The sequence below is a fragment of the Drosophila ficusphila genome, unplaced genomic scaffold, assembly GCF_018152265.1.
Source record: "Drosophila ficusphila isolate 14025-0441.05 unplaced genomic scaffold, ASM1815226v1 contig_414, whole genome shotgun sequence".
In the NCBI taxonomy this organism is placed as follows: Eukaryota; Metazoa; Arthropoda; class Insecta; order Diptera; family Drosophilidae; genus Drosophila; species Drosophila ficusphila.
This window is the reverse complement of record NW_025064328.1, coordinates 4116527-4135404: the sequence shown is the minus strand read 5'-3', so window position 1 is coordinate 4135404 and position 18878 is coordinate 4116527. Positions and strand designations below refer to the sequence as shown.

Here is an 18878-nt window from a genome sequence, read left to right as displayed (position 1 = left end):
GGACCAGTTCACCAGTGGACCGGGCCCGGGAACCCCTAGAATTGGCTTCCTTTCGTTTTTGTTGGGCTGTCATTTTTATTTTTATAACCCAAGATGGGAGGGTGGGTTTTTCTTGTAGGGGATGAGTGGGTGGGTGGGGAGAAGTGTTGGTAGTTGGTAGTGAACTATGGCCCGCTGGCTGTTACAAGTGCATACTTATAGGCGCGGCGCATTCAAGTCGCCTCAAACTGTGCTCAAGTGCGCTCCAGGCCTTCCATTGTCTGCAGCCTCCTTCGCAGGATGCCTTGGTATCCAACCCCCTTCCCCTTCCCCACCCAACCCCCTTTTGCCAGCATCTTGCCGCCTCGAAAATGGGTAAACGAGAAAATTACATTGAAGATTTTTTTAGCTCAGGGTGTGGGCAAATTACCACCTCCTTCCTGTCTGCGTAATATTAATTAAATTGTTGCCTCAAGAGGGGGCAACAATAGAGAGCAAAAAAAAAAAAAAAAGAATGAAGGAAGGGAAGCTCACACAGCATCGACATCAATTCCATTTTCCGATACATTAGCCAGGAGCCACGCAACAGAGGCTTTTGCGAAGAGGTTTTTAGGGAAAAACGACTGGATCCTCTGGATCCGGCGACTCTTTTCTCATGTGTCGCACTCGCTAATTGGGCGTGGCTCATTAATTCGCTGGCGGGCCTCATTTGTAAATGTCAAAGGCATTTTGTCAGCCCTCCGCCGCCGCCTGCTGAACACCTAACATACTTGGTAGTGGAAACGGTAACCACCCACAAATCCAAATCCATGCGAGTGTCCAAGGTCCCGCGACGACGGGGGCTCAAAAGTCGCCTAATGATGATGATGACGGCGCCGCCGCCGACATTGTTCGCTGGTGATAATGCTGACTTAGCTGGGAGCTCGACATGGAGTTGACAGCTTTTTTCCACCAGCCTCCCATTATTTATGGCCCACACGCATTTTTTCCGACGGGGCCAATGATGAGTGCAAATGGCTCTCTTTTCATATTGCATTAAGACTGGAGAACAAGCAAAAACATGGCTTTTCAACTTGACAGTTTTCTAGTTATTAGTCTTCCCAAAAAGACATTTTATGTTCTGAACAACTTAACAAATTTTAAAAGTCTGCTAATTATAATTCAATAACCCCTGAGGAAAAAAAGGTTGATTTATAGTTGCTTTAAAAAGCCATCGTTTTTATCTTTCTGGGAGCTTTCAAACAGGTATCCTTAAGTTTAGATAAAACGAAAAATTATTCAATTCGTGTTTATTATCATTAAAACTTAATTTATTATGGTTCTTCAAATATTATTTCCAGTGCATTCCTGCCAGTCGTCTTTCTCCAATTAACATTCTCCGCAGACAACTTGAACTGTTCGTGTGCTTACATAGTTTGGGTCGCTCGCAATTGCAGTGTGCTGCCTGTTTTTCCGGCTTTTCCGCCCACCGAGAGAGACTGTGTCCTAAAGGGTGCTAAAAACACTTTTCAGCACTTGAGTGCTGGAAAAGAGGTGAAAACAAGCGCAAAACAGGACGAGGGAGATCCAGGAGTAAGTAACTCACTAAGTACTCGAAAGTGTTTGGTCCTTTTTTGCCTTTGTTTCGATGCATTTTTGGGGGCAGTTGAGGGCGTTGGCTGCGGTAAGGGTTAAAGCCTGGCTTTAAGGCTTTCAACCTTCATAGCAACGGACTAAGTTTCGGTTACTTGAAATTCCTTTTCAGTGTTCTCACCTGTGCTGTAATTACGCAACTGCATCGCAAAGTTGAGCGGTGAATCCCTCTGACGTTTAATTAAAAACATCCTCGCCCATCACTGACCACGCCAAAAGTTTTCCCCATTTTCCCCGTTTTTCCTTTGCCTTGAGGCGGCATTATTACAATTTATATCCGCTTCTTTGTCAAAACTCGTTTCTCCCTGGATTTCAAAACATCTCCATGGGACTCAAAATGGCTGTCTCGCTTATTTGTTTAGCACATGATGCCAGTCGGCCGAATAAAACGCGTATTAGAAACTTGAAGCGCCTTGAAAATGTTCATAGAGTGGAGGAGGGGAAAGGGGAGAGGGATAAGGGGGTGGGGGGAAAAGCTGCCTGGCGGCACTTAAGCCGCTTTTTTTGTTATTTGACTTGAGAAGGTCGTTGCATGTCGAGGATGGGGCCTTCCAGCCGCTTTTCCGCCTCTTGTTAGTTCATACTCGTATTTGCATTCAAGTCGCTGCCAAGGTCTCTATTGATTTCGAAAGAAAAGTCCAAAACAGCGCACGCTAAACTGAGCAAATAATTTAATTGCCCGGCCATAAACAAGGAAATTAAATTCCATTATTTCGAAGTGAGAACAAGAAATTAATTATGCACCGAAACCGAAATAACATTTCAAACTTCGCTACACAGAGGTAGCATTCAGAGAGCGAAACACAACCCGAATGTCCTGGAGAGCTCTTCAGGAGGTTCGGCGTATCCTTTTGGCCAAAAGGCTTCAAGCACCCGTTGCTTTCCGACTCTGACGGCGTGTCGACATCTTAATTGAAAGCGAAATGCTCCGGTTTAATTATTCAAAGCCAGGACACTTTCGCACACTCCTTCTTCTTCTGCTGCTGCCAAGAAAAGAAGGCCTGGCAGCCTGGCCTGAATGACTGAATGGCCATGATGATGATGATGCCTTTTTGGGAACCCCTAGACGGAAGCGTCCCTTTTGTCTGAAGTTGGGGGGGCGTCCTTTATTTGTTTGCCGGGTGCGCTTTTAATGGGCCATAACGGTCAAGGCTTTTTGCCAATTTTAATTAGGCCATAATTAAATGATCAAACGGTGAGGCGAAGGCCTAACTGGCAAATTGATAAGATATATATATTTAGATATAATTCCCTGCTAATTGACTTCTGCAAATTATGTTTTTAAATATTTCGTGGAAGGTTAAGAAAGTTTATCCCTAAAGGAAGACATTTCCTGGTTTTTCTTTCTCAAAAACAATGTTATCTAGGGTTTCGTTAAGAAAAACATATCATTTATTTTTGTTGAAAAAATCTACAAACTAAAAGGCAAACAACTTTTACCAAGCAAAGATGTTGGCAAAAATTAAAAAGTTTCCCAAGCGTTAAGCCAAGTAAAAATATAAAATATGTAATATATGCTAAATTTGCCAGGGAATGTTGTTACCCAATTTGACATTAAACACAAAGGATCAAAAGTTGGTCGCAAAAAAGGGAAATCACTGGGAGCTTCTACGATATGAAAGTGTATATGTGTATGTGGGTGTGTTCAATTAGGAAGCAGGAAAAGGAGTTCAATTAATTAAAAGTTACCCCATGTTGGCCCAGTTTGGTTGCCTGGTTTCTGCTCTGTTGGCTTGTGGCTAATTGAGCCGCCAGGCACTTGTTGTTGACATGTTTATGCTGGCCATACGAACCCCATTCCATCTTCACTCCATCCTCCACTCGTTCTATTGTTCAAAAAATGCTTTTTGATTTAGTCCATTAATTGCTTTCAACTTGGTAACTTCTTTTCAACGTACTTTGCCAGCCCGATGATTATTATTGCAGGCGCACATTTGGGAGGGCGTAAAGTTGGCAAACATTTTGGCCGAAAAAGTTTCCCTTTTGTGATTTCCTGCCGCCGAGCATAATGAGTCGAGAACTCGCGCCTTTCAGCTCTTGCCAAAAGACAAACTTTGGCCGCCTCTTCTGTCTGTGGCGCTGGCTTTCGATCCAAATGTTTTTATTGCGTAAAAATAGACTCACAGAATGGGAGCTTTGCGGCTGCCGCTGCTGCTGCTGCTGCTTCTGCGGCTTTGCTGCCGTGCTGGCTTAAACGTTACGCATCCGCCAAGTGGGCCAGCCAGCCACTTGAAAGCGACCGCGGCGAAGGACTTGTTTTCGGGGCACACTCGACAAGTTTGTTAAGCTGTTAAGTTATGGCAACATGTGTTGCACAAAGCGCGCCAAACTGCGCTGCAGTCGCTTAGTTTTGTAAGCCAGTCGAAGGAGGTTAACCAAAAAGCAAAGCGGAGCATTCGCGGCAGATTTGCCACAAGTCGAATCGCTCTGAAAACCAACTAAATTGAGTTTAAAGAGCGCTAAGCGACCAAACTTTCAACAGTTTTATTTCAATTACTACAACAACAGCATACAACTTTCACAGCTCTTTCGCAACTCGAAGTGAATATGAGCCGCCAGTGAAAATTAATATTGTGAGTTGTGTTTTTACTAAAATTCATGAAATGTAAAGAACTACGAAAGTAAAATGATATTATTATAGATGTTTTTTCTTTATAAGTGTTTTTTGTTTGGGGTTGACAACAAATTGGTTTCATATTATATATTTATATATTTGTTTAATTTAAGCAATCAACAAAATCATATAAACCTGACTTTTTTAATTTCAGAAAGCTCTTGAAATACCTTTATTTCCTTTTGACCAAGTATAGTAAGAAAGTAAAATGATATTATTATACCTTTTTTTTTGGTTTGGGACTGACAACAAATTGGTTTCGTATAATCACAAATACATTCGTTTAATTTAATCAATCAAAAAAATCGTATTTTAAGGGTAAATATGACTTTTTTAATTTCAGAAAGCTCTTAAAATACCTTTATTTATTTTTGACAATAATTGTACGACTTTTGTTTAATCAGTTTTTAATTAAACTCAATATAAAGTTATAGTATTTATACATTTATTTTACCCTTATAGTTTTAATTATGTTACGATTATACGACTTCCCCAAAATGGAGTTCTAAACACTATTAAAACACGACTGGAAATTAAAGCATTTGCCTAAAACCTTCGCGGCACAAATCGAGTTAAATACCTAACTGGCAGTTGCTGGTCTGGCTTAGACGAGCTTGACTGTAGCCTTGTGAAGGGGCCTCAACAGAGGGGAATCACCGGAGCCAAAACCAGAATCAGAAGCGAAACCATTTACATCCAACATCGCCAGCAGGCTTTTGGATGCAGACAAGGGCAGCAGCAGGATTCGTCGGCACAAGAGTCAAGCCCAGATGTGAGGGAGCCGAAATAAACCAGCTGGAAAAAGGGCCGAGACCAGAGTGGTGCTCCTGTGCTGCAGAGGCGGTGGTGCAGTGGTGCGGTGGCTCCTCCGGGGTCCATCCCCCATTTAACCCAGCGGGGGATCCCTTCCGTCGGTGGCCTACAAAAGGATGCATGTCCGCGTCACTGGCAGTTTGAGTTTCAGTTTCTGTTTCAGTTTCAGTTGCAGTTGCACTTGCGGATTTTCATGCGGGGGCGGGGAATAAAAATCCACATTAGGATTGTTTTGCGCAAAATGAAAACAATTTCCATTTTGGGGCTAGACAACTGCATTCTGCTGCGGCGAACAATAAAAATGGCTGAAGCAAAAGGTTCGTGGGCGTGGCAGGTTTTAAAGGGGGCTGAGAGGGAGGAGGGGAGGAGGGTGAGGAGGGTGAGGAGGGGAGGAGGGGGAGGAGGGGAGGTGAGGCGGACGGGGAAAGGCAGCGTTATTAGCACCACCCGCTGGGCAAAGCAGAGTCGAGTAAATCAAGCGGCACAAAGTCCCAAAGCCAACAACACTGCAAGAAAACTAGCTGAATAATGGATTATATGACCTTGCATTCTGCACTAAAAAAAAATTCTACAAAAGTGTAAAATCAAGAAAATAAAATAAAAACCTTTAACTATACAATAACTAAACATTTTTCAAACGTCAGCAAAAAAAAATAATGTTATATATTTTTAAAACATTTCTAGATGTATAGAGTGATAATAAGAAGTAAAAATATCTTAGTAAAAATAATATATTTATTATCATTTTGAAAACACAAAAACTAAATACGATGGTTTGAAATAAATATCTTTCAAATAGGTTTTATAAAAACATCCTTTAAACATAATATTTTCAAGGTATTCCCTTTTTTCTCTGTGGAAAACAGTTTCCTGAACATTGGGTTGCATAGATATTTGTTTGCTTCCGTTTGAAGAACTTTTGAAGGATGTTGACAATGACGCGGCGACGAGGAGGGGGAGGGGGAGCCTCCTTCGGGGATGTCCTTGCCGCTGTCGCGTTTTATTGCCGCTGGCAATTGGAAACTGCATCGCTTATGCAGATTTCAATTTCGATTTGTTGTATGAACCGAGCGCAAATGCCACTCGAATTCCAAAAGGCATTGAGAATTGAAACAAGCGACGGCGAGGCAATAAATTATTTGCCAAGTTTATCGCCGAACTTCCGCTGGAAAACAAAATCATTGCCTGGCAAATAGAAGAAGGGGGGTTGAGAATTGAGAGATGTGCACTTGAAGCCAAGCCAGCAAGTAGCAGGTCGGAGGAGGGAAAACTGAAAGAGTTGAAAGATGAAAATGGAAAAGCGACCGGAAACTCAATTTCAGGACAAGCCGTAGCAGCAGGTCCTACGCTTTTCACTCACGCTTCTCACCTCCGCTTCACTCGACGACGACAACACATTAAAGTACTTAAAAGTTTTCCGATTCCATCCGCCATGTTGCCACACTTTGTGCCTTGTTGTGTGTGTGTGGGTGTGTGTGTGTTCGTTTTTCCCTTTTCTATGTGTTGCCGCCTTCACTTTGGCGGCGTGAACGGAAACTAACGAAAAGTGGCCAAGGCAAGAAAACAATTGAAGCTCGTAATTTCAACTTGAATTGATATTGTTTTTCCTGACTGCCATTTAGCCCTCCCTTTTCACTCACTCACCTTCAATTCAGTGCCCCGCGCGCCGCCCTTTTGTTTTCCTTAAATGTTATTCTTGTTTTTGTTTGCGCAACAAAGTAAACGGGAAATGCCCAAACACAAAAAGTGAGCGGGAACAGGACCAGCAGACAGGATCCTTCCTTGGCTTGGGCTTGGGAAAGCGATAACAATGTATCACAAAACAATAACTTCAATTAGTATCTATCTGTGTAGCTTTCCCACGAACCTCGGGCTTTTCCTTTTCCCTTTCCTCTCTCTTGTTATTTCCTTTTTGCCCGCCCAAACAAAAGTTTTACGGGCACCCTTGATTATGTTAACACAAGCAAAACTGATTAAAACGAGGCCTGATTAGCCGACGCCTTCGCTTTTGCCATCGCTCTCGAAAATTATGAACCGGGGATTTGGCCAGCTGTATATCTGGCATCGAAATTTATGGCAGGCGGAGTGGATAAATCAACGGAGGCTTCTGGTTTTCGACTCACTCCCGAAGGCCACATTCCCCATTGGACGAATAATGAAAACAAATGTCTGGCATATGACACTAAATGCAATAATGTTGATCCCGAACCGGATCCGCTGGTGGTGGTGGTGGGGCACAATTTAATTTATTGACATTCGACGTTAACAGCAGTGAGACTTTGACATTTTATTGCTCCCCAGGCCAAGTTACAACACTGTCCGCCTTCTCACATTCCCATTTTCCTCGAATTTTCCCCTCGCCTTTCCCCTCGCCTTTTCCCTCTGTCACTTAATTTGTCAAACTGCTCGTCGTCGGCTGGGTTAATTGTTTATTTTGTGCGTTTTATTGACAAGCGGCATTTGTTCCTTGGCTTTCTCAACTTGTTGTCGTATCGCCGTTTACTTAACTCTGGCTTTTAACAAATGAGTTTTTCGCGAACAAATGGCTTTGATTTTCGACCGCAATCAGTGGGCAGAAAGTTGTTATCTTTGCTGGAAAATTATGTCATTGGAATTTGGTGACGACTTCCGTCCCACAGAAAACTTGGCCAAATCACATCCCCTGGACAATGGCAAATGGCCAATGGCCTGTTGCACGAAGCCAAACCAACCGACCACACCCATGCTTATAAAAACATTAACTTTTTTACTGATTTTTCTATTGCTTCGCCACAAACCAAAAGGAGAACCCAGCAAAGAAACTAAAGAAAAACAGAGGGACATAAATTCCAGGTCTAATGTCTGCACGGAGCACATGCCCATCGACTCCGACACAAGGATATGCTTGTATGCAGGCAAGGATAACCGGACACAGGACATGGGACACAGGACACAGAACACAGGACACAGGACTTCAGACCCACATATGCGACATCTGATGAAACTTTGTGTTTATTGTGCTTGGCTGCTGGGGAGAAAATCGAGGAGCAGAGCTCAAAAAATGATGGCAAAACTTCTGTGGGTGCAGGGCAGCCATGTCCTTGGGATTGTCACTTGGACGTTTATCCAGATACAGGACACTCTGGCCAATCGATGATGGGAACCCAAAGCCAAAAACACGGCTCATATCAGCTTGCTCGGCTCGGGCAGCTGGAAATTCGAAGAAAAACCAAATGAATTGCCATCGTTTCGGTCGTCCAGGTAAATCAATGTCCTCTGCTCCTTGTTTTGCTTTTGGCCAGAAGAATGCCGCAAACTTTTTTCCGGGCACGCCCGCTCCGCTAAGTAATTGAACTTTTATCAAAAAAAATTGCACGCAGTCAAGCAGACGCGAGCTCGAAGTGAAAAGCCGCGCGGAAAACGGGAGAAAATCGTTGGGAAACCGAAGGTAGTTCTGCCAACTATGGCCCACCGCAACAAGAAAAGCACATTATACTCGTTGTTGACAAAGACCACTTGCCAATCTGGATGAGCAGAAATTGGCGAATAACTACTCAGACGTGAATGAAGAACGGCGAACATCGACGATGTTAACTGGAGAATGAAGGTTGTTTTTGTTTTTCCCCGCTTGTAAAAACAGTCTTCAAATGTTTCCTTTCTTGTCTGTTTTTGTTTTGAACAATAAATCAAAATAAAATATCTTGAAACAGCAACAAAGCTTAGAAAACCTTTCATAGGAAGACTGATGATTCAACCACACTTTTTCCTCAATTTATTCATCGCATATCCTGCTCATTTCAGTTTTCAACTGTCACTTCGGCACTTTCAGATTTATTCTCGTAAAAAGGTTTATTAAATCAAAATAAAATATCTTAAAGCAGCAACATAGCTTTTCGAATAGTAAACCTTTCATAGGAAGACTGATGATTCAACCACACTTTTTCCCCAATTTATTCATCGCATATCCTGCTCATTTCAGTTTTCAACTGTCACACTGGCACTTTCCGGTTTATTCTCGTAAAAAGTAGTATTGTTTAAAATCCAAAAGGAACCCCTTTTGAAAGGGGGACAAAAACAACCATGCCGGTCATCAAGTTGCAGTCCTCTGATGGCGAAATTTTCGACGTGGATTCCGAAACGGCAAAGTGTTCGAGTACCATTAAAACATTGCTGGAGGATTGTGGGTTGGAGTCGGAAAACGACCCCGTCATTCCGCTGCCCAATGTGAATTCGAACATTCTGAAAAAGGTTCTCGTTTGGGCCAAGCACCATCAAGCCGATAATGAAGAGGAGGAGAATGCGGAGGAAGCGGCCCAGCCAATTGTGGAAATTAGCGAGTGGGACGCCTCGTTTTTGACCATGGATCAGGGCACTCTCTTCGAGCTTATCCTCGCGGCCAACTATCTGGATATTCGCAATCTAATGAACGCCGGTTGCTTGACGGTGGCCAACATGATCAAGGGCCACACCGCGGAGGAGATTCGCCAGACCTTCCACATCGTCAACGATTTCTCGCCATCCGAAGAGGATTTACTTCCCGCGGAAGTCGAAGAACAAGTGGAGGAGGAATCAACGATATATGGCGATATATAACTATGGATTGAATATAACCAAATACATAAGTTCGAGAAGGCAGGGTTCCCCTTAGTTTCGCCCAAGTGTCCTTCGTTCATCTCAAGCAAATAGTTGAGTTAACAGTTGTGGTCAAAACAATAGTTAAAAAAAAATCTACCTAATATTAAATTTTACTCCCCTTTAATTACATTCCCCATGAAATAGTATACCCTTCATTTTCAGCTTGTTTATTCATTAAATCAACCTCCAAATAAATCCAATTAAACTCATTGCCATAATTTCATTTAACTGCCCTTGAAACAACCTTCAATGGAATACTACTATTTTCTTAGCCACAACTGTGCGCATTAACTTCGGAATCCATTTCCACTTGCATTTGCCAACCGTCTGGCCGAAAAAACTTTCGATTGGAAAAGTTTGGCATGTGAATAATATGATGTGGGCCGAATTGGGTGAAAAACTTTCGCCTGACACATTCACTCACCTGGTCAGCATATTGGCGCGATTGACGGCCACCTCGGCCTCCACCCGGAATCTGTCCTGGGCATACCGGTCGACCACGCCCTCTCCGAGATTCAGGGAGGTCCCCGCCACACAGTTGGAGCCCATCAGGTGCTGCTGTTCGATGTACTGCAGGAACTTGGACACCAGATCGATCTTACTATCCCGCGCATTTATCACATCGGCGGTTATCTGACTGGACTCCATATTATCACCCCCATCCTCACCCTCCACATCGCCAATAACCAACTGCTTAGTTTTATCATCTATCTGCACATCTGGTGGATAGCCATCATCCATGGTCACCTCGGAGGTGTCCAGCAGGGAATCCGAATCCGAATCGGAATCAATTTCACTGTCGAAGCTGATCTGCTTGATCTCCATGCTGGCTGCCTGGGATCTGGCCTCCGCCTCGGGTTCATTTCGCGACTCCCGCTGACCCTCGTCCATCCACTCCGTGGTGCTGAGACTCTCGTTCAGCTTGCCAAAGGGTGGCACCTCATCCTCGTTGTTCCCGTAATCCGATTCGGAGGAGGAATCACTGGGCTTTCGCTCCCAAGTGCCATTCACTGGCAACAAACGAGTTCTGGCCATTTTCGGTTTGCTTGTGGTGGACGAGGGTAGCTCCTCCGCCTCCTCCTCCTCCTCCAGTGTATCGTCATCATCGTCACCATCATCTCCATCCCCATCATCGCCACCATCATCCCCTTGGTAATTGGCCTCATCACGAACAAATTGGCGCGCCTGTTTGCCACCGACACCGATATCCGGATCACCTGGCAGCGGAGCCACCGTGGCGAATGAACTCTCCAGCTCAATCTCGTCCGCCAGCTGCATGACCTCGCTGAGGGCCGTGTCCTCGGCGTCCTCGCTGGCAGGACGACCCTGCAGATGCTCGGCCTCCGCCAAGCTGCGATGGTTCTTCGGCGGATGGAGGAGGCCCAGGCTTTTGTCCACACTTTTGCGTATGCTCTCGTTGATTTTCTTCTTGTGCAATTTGCGGATTTTATGCGTGACGGGTGCCGGCGATGTGCCACCCGCCCCCGGTTGCGGGGTGGGCGTGACCAGGAGGAGGCGGGTGGTGCCACCAATGCCACTTGTACTGCCATTTGTGCTGCTGCTGCTGCTGCTGCTGGAGCTTCCATGGAGGAAATGCGAACGAGAGCGCCCGTGGCGAATGTTGAAGCTGTCGCCCGTCATCAGGGCATCCGCTTCCGCCTTGATGCGGTTCCGTGGGGATCCTGCAGCTCCCGCTGGTCCTCCTGCTGCTCCTCCTACCCCTCCTCCCGCTGCCTCCATTTCTGAATCTGATTCCAATTGAGCCTGACCTTGCAGCACCCACAAGCCCATCACAAACAGCAGCTGCACAGCCTGCGGCATCCACATCCACATCCGCATCCTGGGGCTCGGGGTTCGCTATTCCTTCCTCCTTCTTCTTTTTTTGTTGCTGCTCTCCTCCGACTTTTTTTCTTTTTTTGGGTGGTGGGTGGTGCTGCTGCTTTTGGGTGGTGCCCCTATATCGCTTAGTTGCTCGCCTTGATTGGCTGATCAGCACTTTGTGTGCTGTGCGGTTATCGATTCGCAGCGAGTGCCGGCGCAATTGCCTTCTTGCTACCTTTTGGCATTCTCAGTTGTCAAGGGCCAGGTCGGGAATATCACGCATCCGCACCGTGGCCCGCCGCAGGTTCGGGCGGATGGTCATAAGCGCCGCTGTCGTCGTTAAGGCGCCCATTGCCCCGTTCACCCCACTCACTCTCCGTGTGCTCTAATTCTCGGTGCGGAATCCTGAAACGGAATCAAAAGAGAAAATCCAATGATTAACCAAAGGGAGTCTGGCGTAAGGTGAGTGCTCCATGATGAACTTTGATGATGGACACGGTATGATAAGTTCCGAAATGAAGCAAAAGCAAAAGGTGAGGCTTTCATCAAAAGCTAAGAAGTCACACTAAAAAAAAATTGTGTGAAAAATATTCAAAGGAAAAAATACTATAGAATTCAATTTGTGCATTTAAAGTTTAGTAACTTTTTGTTTTATTTAAACCTTCCTTTTAATTTGATTTTTTCTTAGCTTTAAAACTAGAGTTTCAAATACACTTATATTTTCGTTGAGTGTTTCATAAAAAAGCCTTATTAAGAATCTCAGATAATGACATGCTTGTATCCTCCTAGGATGCTCGCTGTCTTAACTTTTTTCCACTATTTTCCTCGGTATTCTCATAATTTTCCCTCTTACAATTTCTATTTCTTTATGCCCTTTGCTGCGTTCCCTTTTCCCCATTTTTTTTTTTGTGAGGATACAAACAAAATGTTTTCTTTGAATTATGTGATTTTTGTGTTGCCTTGAATGAGAGTGAAGGTCGTGCGCAATTCCCTGAATTCCGAGAAGGCAAGTTAGCGTAATCGGGCTGCCGGACCGGCAAAAGCATCTGCGGCAGCGAAAAGTCATACTCTCATGTTCGCTTTAAGGCGGCAATTAAAAATTTCCACATCTACGCAGCGGAAAAACAACACAAATAAATAATTGTTTCCCCAGAAGTCGTTGAGTGAGAGGACGCGAAAATTGCGCATACGCCGCGTGGCACCGCTGCATTGTGGGGCGGTAAAAAAAAGAGGCAAGAGCCTCGAGCACGCAAATTAAACGCGATTTCAAAGAAGTGCGCTTTGATTGTCAGCTGGGGGATTGTCGAGGCGGCAAGGGAAACCAAAGAGGCGGCGAGTCGGCAGCCAAGTGAACATAAATAAAAGTGTACGGCCACAGCTCGCATAAATATTATGGCGCTAACAAATTATACGCCATTTAAATGTAATACTAATTCTGAAAAGAAAATCCATTTGGCGGGTCCAGATTTCTCAGCGCTTAACGGCGATGAGCAGAGCATAAACATTTTATACACCGCACAAAGGCACATATACATATATATATATACTCACTGTATAGTACACGAATACTATAGAGCTTGAGGAGACACAGGCAGCACCAGTTCTAATTTCGAATTTTATGAGCCATAAAAATTTCTCCAAGGCGAGACCAAACATCAACAGACAGCCAACAAACACACTGCCAACAATGGCTTTATGGTTGGGGAAAGGAGAAAGTGGAGATATTGGTGGGGGAAGGATGTTCAGGATGGGGAAGAGGAAATAATGGCGATGGCAGCAAGAGTAATTGACACTCCGGCCACAAGGAGGTGAGACCCCCACTTTTGAGCTTCAGATCATGCGGCACTATGTGTGATAAGTGCAGATTAAGTTGCAGTTGGTAGAAGAGTTTAAGTATCTATTTTTTATGATATTTTAAGGATTTTTAGAAACTACTTTTGTTAAAGATTTATGGCACATTTCTTATTGCTGGCTTTATAATAAAAAAATACAAAACATTTTCTTTAACCCTAGTGGTATCTCAAGAAAGTGATTTCCATATTAAGCATAGTTTAATGTTTTTATTTTTTCCTTAAACAAACTTGTTTTCCTCAACCTTCACCCCGCACAAACGTAGTTTGCGAATTTATTTCGACTGTCACACCAGAGCCCATGAATTTTGTAGATGCAAGTGTCGCGGCAGTGGGAAGTGGAGGGGCCATCGAATCGGGCAATAAATAAACAATTGACATCCCCGGGGAATGAGGGTGCTAGTATATATTATTCATAAATGCCAGAGCAAGTCAAACGGCACCGCAGAAAGGACAACAGAACCTTGGTCCTTTTTGCCAATGGCTTTGCTGTCGGCAATTGGAAATGTTGTCTCCGGAGTGTAAAGGACCAGAGTTTGAATCCGGTTCCGGACTTTTGTTGGCCCGTGACTCAACTGCCGACACGGCTAATGCATAACGACAAACGAGCGGGCAGCAGGGGGTTAAGAGTGCCGTTCTCGTGCACTTAACCCTTGACAGCGAAACCCCCTCGACTCAGCATGCGGGCAGATGGCAACTAGTTGACAGCTCCACGTTTCTCTTTTTTTTTTTGTTCAACAGAACCTCCCTACGTCACAGGTGAGTGACTGTTGATGCAGGCAGTTCGACCCCAAAGAGCCCCCACCTTTTCTGCACACGTGGACGGAAATGTTTCAAAACTAACAATCCAATTTCCCAGGGACGAGCAATTGCATCTGCGACTGGAAGTAAAAGTGTGCTTAGTCTGATTAATGCCCACGGACAGTCCTTTGCCCAGAAAGGTCTAAAGCAATTGGATTGTCCAAAACTAGGAGGCAAGGACACACATTCTCCATTGAAAACAAAATTGTTAGGAGTAAAAATTGTGACAAAGGAATCACTTTAATTTTATTTACTTAAAGTTTAATTATAGTTAGGAAACTATTCTTTTGGATAAACCAGATTTATATTTTCCTCACAAATATTTTGATTATACATCAAAAAATTTGTATAAATTATTAGATTGCAAAAGATATTATATGTTAAAGATACATATATCACTATTAACATATGACCCACTTCCAATTTCTGAATTTATAAATCTTAATTTAGTTCTATAGACTTAAGACTTAAATCCTTTAAGGCTCTGTTTTCTCTCTGTGTATCAACAAAAACTAAACCTTCCAACTCTTCGTTGTTTTTGTCTCGTTTAAGCATTTACTCAGGTCCCAAACACATCCTAGTCTCAGTTTTTCCCTCTTTTTCGCTCCTGCAAATTTATGCAAACAGATTAACAAACTCAACGCATTTGCTTTGCATGAGCACAACACTATGGCTGTCTGTGAATTTTTATGTGTGTGTGTGTGTGTGAGGAGTGTCCTTGTTGCTGCCGGTGACAAAGTTGAAGCGTTAAATGAAATTCGGGTAATTTTTCTGTCGTTGCCAAAGAAAGAATGAAATGTCTTTTGCCCAAATAGAAGAGAAACGGAAACGGAAGCAAAAACCGTCAAAAATAAGATTCAAATAAAGCACCTGAGTTTCCGCTAAGCAAAGTTTGAATGCTCTAAAATCTTTTGCTTGTTATATTTAAATGTGTTTGTTATTATATTGCATTAATTTAACAATTTATTTATTACAAACAGCATACAAAATAATACGTTAAAGGTGGGGAGAATTCCATTTGTTTTATTGTCTACTTTAAAATATTTTAATAATAATAATAGTTTACGCTTTAAAAAATACCGATCCTTTGCTGTATAAAATTATAAACGTAATGCTTAAACTTGTAACAACAATCAGAAATATAATTCTCTAGAGAAAAGCATACTTGTGCTTATAGTAAGAATACTTTTTCGAAAGGATATTCGAAGAGGCTGTAATGCAAATGGCGGCCCGTTACCTTGCGCTCCTTTTTGTGCTCGTCGTCAACTCATCAACAGGGCCACCTTTGTTGGGTAATTCACATTATGTGTCGGCAATGGCGCCAAGAAAAAACAACACTAGGCAACAAGCAAAAGCAGCGTGCAGGGAATACGAAAAAATGACATTTGACTTTTAAATTGGATAATTTTTTCTGGCTGGTTGCCAATCAACGGACGAGGGAACGAAGCATCTCCGTCCGCTGGCATTCAATCCAGATAAAATAGTGGGGAATGTAATTGATTTGGATCCAAAGTTGATAAATACTAGACAAGGGAGATTGATTATACATATTTTCAATTGGCGAAAGTCGCCTGCACATGCAGTCGTTTGTCTACATATGTGATGATCTCAAAAAAATGCTTCCAATTTGCATACAAATGATGCAGAAAACACACTTCCACACCGACACCCTTGCTCATCTGGGGTGTATGTGTGTGTGTGTGTTTTTTTTACAGCCACTAATACTAGCAACAAAAATCACATAAAACGCAAGCAAATTGCTCAGATTATGAGCCACTTGGGTTGGGCTTTCCCGGCTTTTCCTCCAAGTGAAAACGGCGAGGCGGTTGTGTGCGCTGCGTTTTTATGAGCTGGCAAACATGCTTTGAGAATTTATGAAAATAAAAATTGCAAAAGGCAGTCGGCAGTCGGTAGTCGGTAGTCGACAAGAAGTCGCAAGTGAAAGCAACTCTTGTTTTCTTTTGGGCGGGAAAATGCTTCCTTCATTAGCTTCTATTTGTAGAAGGTCCTTTCTAGCCAAGTTCGGAAGTATTTGTTTATTTATTCGTTCGTCAGAATGCTGTTGTGTTTTCCCCCTGAAAATATTTGATGGAAACACCTACACATGTTTTTCACTCAAAAGCATATTTATCTGCCCAAAGTTTTCTCACTATTTGTGTTAAGTACACTGTGTAAAATTGGTAGAACTAAAGGTAACTTATCATTTGGAAGGTATTTTAAGCCCTGAGGCACAATTAAACGAGATAAACTATGGCTTAGTCAGCTAAACATAGCATTAATGCAATAGTTTAAAGCCCCTTGGGATTAATTTCCTTCTAATCAGATTCGGCTAAGAAAACACGCAGATAAAGCAAAACCAACAGACTGTCATGCTTTCAAGAACAAAAATACGTTGCCGTGTTATTCCAACATAATTGTTTTTCGCTGCTGCCGAGTATTCAAGTGTGGATATGGCACACACCACACCCTAGTTGAGTGTGTGTGTGATTGTGTGTGCTTTTCTTTGTTTGCCCAGGATCCCTTTCCCTAATGGAATCCCGTGGAAATGGATTCGGATTTGCAGGCGGCTTAAAGACACGGCGATAAGGATACAGGATACAGAATACAGGATACGCAACCGACGCATGTACTATATAGGTACACTCGTATATATAGAAACGTGATGGCAGGGAAGCGAGTGCCAAGTGGAAGATTATGTCGCCAGACATTAAATCACCGGCGCAGGTAAAATATATGCGATGCTTAAGCAAAATCAATTCTATTTATACGTGAGGGCATAAATTGCACGGTAACAGACTTTCAGGCAACTCCGACGTGTGCCAGATGCCTCTGGCTATTACCATTCCCATTGCCATTGCCATTGCCTTGGCCAAAACACACGGCAATCACACAGACAAGCGCCGTAGCAATAAAATGGAGCTGTAGTCCTAATCCTGGCTTACAGCTGAAAAGAATACACCTGCGAAACGAGAGAAACTGTTTATTTCGAGGAGAATTTATAACCAGAATTATGTGCTCAAGCAATGCAAACAAAACTTTGAAGAGCCCATCCCCTTGCACAAAATGTAAATTGCCAAAATATTAGCTTTGAAGGGAGGAACTCGGGATGGTTATATTAGTGCTTTGCATGACATTAAAAAAATGACAACCAAATCAAAGGCCCCAAGCCTTTCCGCCACAACTTATCCGGGGATTATGTTAATTATGTGTTTCGATTCCTGCGAAATGTGTTTCTAATACGAACCGAACCCTTGGGGGTCCAACAAAACACACTCGCAAATTAATTGAGTTGGAGCAAATTGCTCTCCCTATAATGCGTAATTTAAATATTTAAATTGACAAATTATTCAGAGCGTTGTTTTAGGGTTGAGCAAACAACAGAAACCCATCACTTCTAATAAATGCCAAAAGTTTCGCCACTAATCCATTATATTATATTCCGAAACAATCGCTGTTGACCTTGCCACAATGGCTGGTCAATAAATCCAGTGGCCAGACTTTGTCTAGCCAGCTATACAAAGAAAATGCTAAATTACGCATACGCCATGTGGAACGCGACTTTAACTTGTTTCCCTCGTTAATGGACTGCCTTGAAAGTTTGGCCTTTAAACCGGTTCCTAATGGACAAAGTGTGTAGCCATAAATTGGCCCAAGGACTTTACAGAAAAAAAATAAAGAGCGCATAAAGTATAAATATAAGCTAAATAAAAAATAAGTAAAGAAAGGCAAAGCAAAGCAAAGCCGATGGCCCAAAGTCAGGGCACAAGGCTCAGTCAAATGGAATTTTCCCTAATTTATGGGCCTCGACAACATAAGAGCCAATATAAAACATGACGTTGCCCTTTTATTGACCAAACAGACCAGTCGGAAAGGCAAATCATCAGCAGGCCTTCGGCTCGTCAAGCGGAGATTCCCCAAAATCCCATTTGCCTGGCTTCCCCCTCGACACAAAAATCCCCATTGAATGGCCAGCCCAAAATGCTGGCGTTGCCAAAATCTGAATCGTACTAAAACTATTAACTAAATTATCGGCAAGCCGAAGGGGAAAGTGGAGTATTGTATCGTTTCGTTTTGTTTTGGGTATCGTAAAGATATCCAGATGACGCCATCCCGGCGAAAAGTTTAAAGCCAAACGCCAGACTGCGGAAATAACAAATGTTAAACGCTCATCAATAACACTTCCTTCCGAGAAGGAAACTGGAGGACTTTCGCCTCGCTTTTGTCCGCTTTGTTGTGCTCTGTAATGTGATTTATGACATCGTTCTTTTTGTGGCCGATCACGCCGGCGAACTGCTCCTCGCTGCTCTCTCATGTATAAATAATCAAATCCAATTTCGTTAATGGCCTGCGAAGCGAAGGGCGGCGGATTGCCAGCTATCTGTTTACCCAATATTCACTTGATTTGGTCCCCCAAAATGCAAAGACTTAAAGCGGAGTTCCACGGTAAACCTGTTTTAATTTCCTGCCCGTGTCAATCAATTCGCAAGGCCTTGAACATGAAGCACTTTCCTGTGGCTTCGTTTATGCCTATGGGTTTCACAAACTCTTGAATGGGTTAAACCAAAAATATCTACTCTTTCTATAGGATGCCAAAGTATTTACTAAATATTTACATATTATATAATAGTAAACAATCAAGTAAGCCTGTAACTTTACCCTTAAATGCTGAATTTATTTGAAATTTTCTAGAGTAATTGAATTCATGAACTAGCGCAATGATTTCATGAAATTGCTTCCGCATAAACCCTGTCCAG

General features: G+C 43.1%; 2 protein-coding genes across 3 annotated transcripts in view; one reads left to right on the top strand and one right to left on the bottom strand.

The window, feature by feature from the left end:
• The window catches only part of LOC108087714, a 53268-nt gene that overhangs the window by 28949 nt on the left and 5441 nt on the right, over window positions 1-18878 (bottom strand). For both annotated transcript variants that reach the window (XM_017185234.2, XM_017185235.2), the window contains exon 2: window positions 10077-11878. In XM_017185234.2, the coding sequence (XP_017040723.1) occupies window positions 10077-11491 (1415 nt within the window). In that variant the 5' untranslated portion in view covers window positions 11492-11878. The remainder of the gene's footprint in view (window positions 1-10076; window positions 11879-18878) is intronic.
• Window positions 8983-9861, top strand: LOC108087718 (S-phase kinase-associated protein 1). Its single transcript, XM_017185238.2, has one exon. It carries the CDS (start codon window positions 9098-9100, stop codon window positions 9608-9610), a length of 513 nt encoding a protein of 170 aa, XP_017040727.1. The 5' UTR covers window positions 8983-9097; the 3' UTR covers window positions 9611-9861.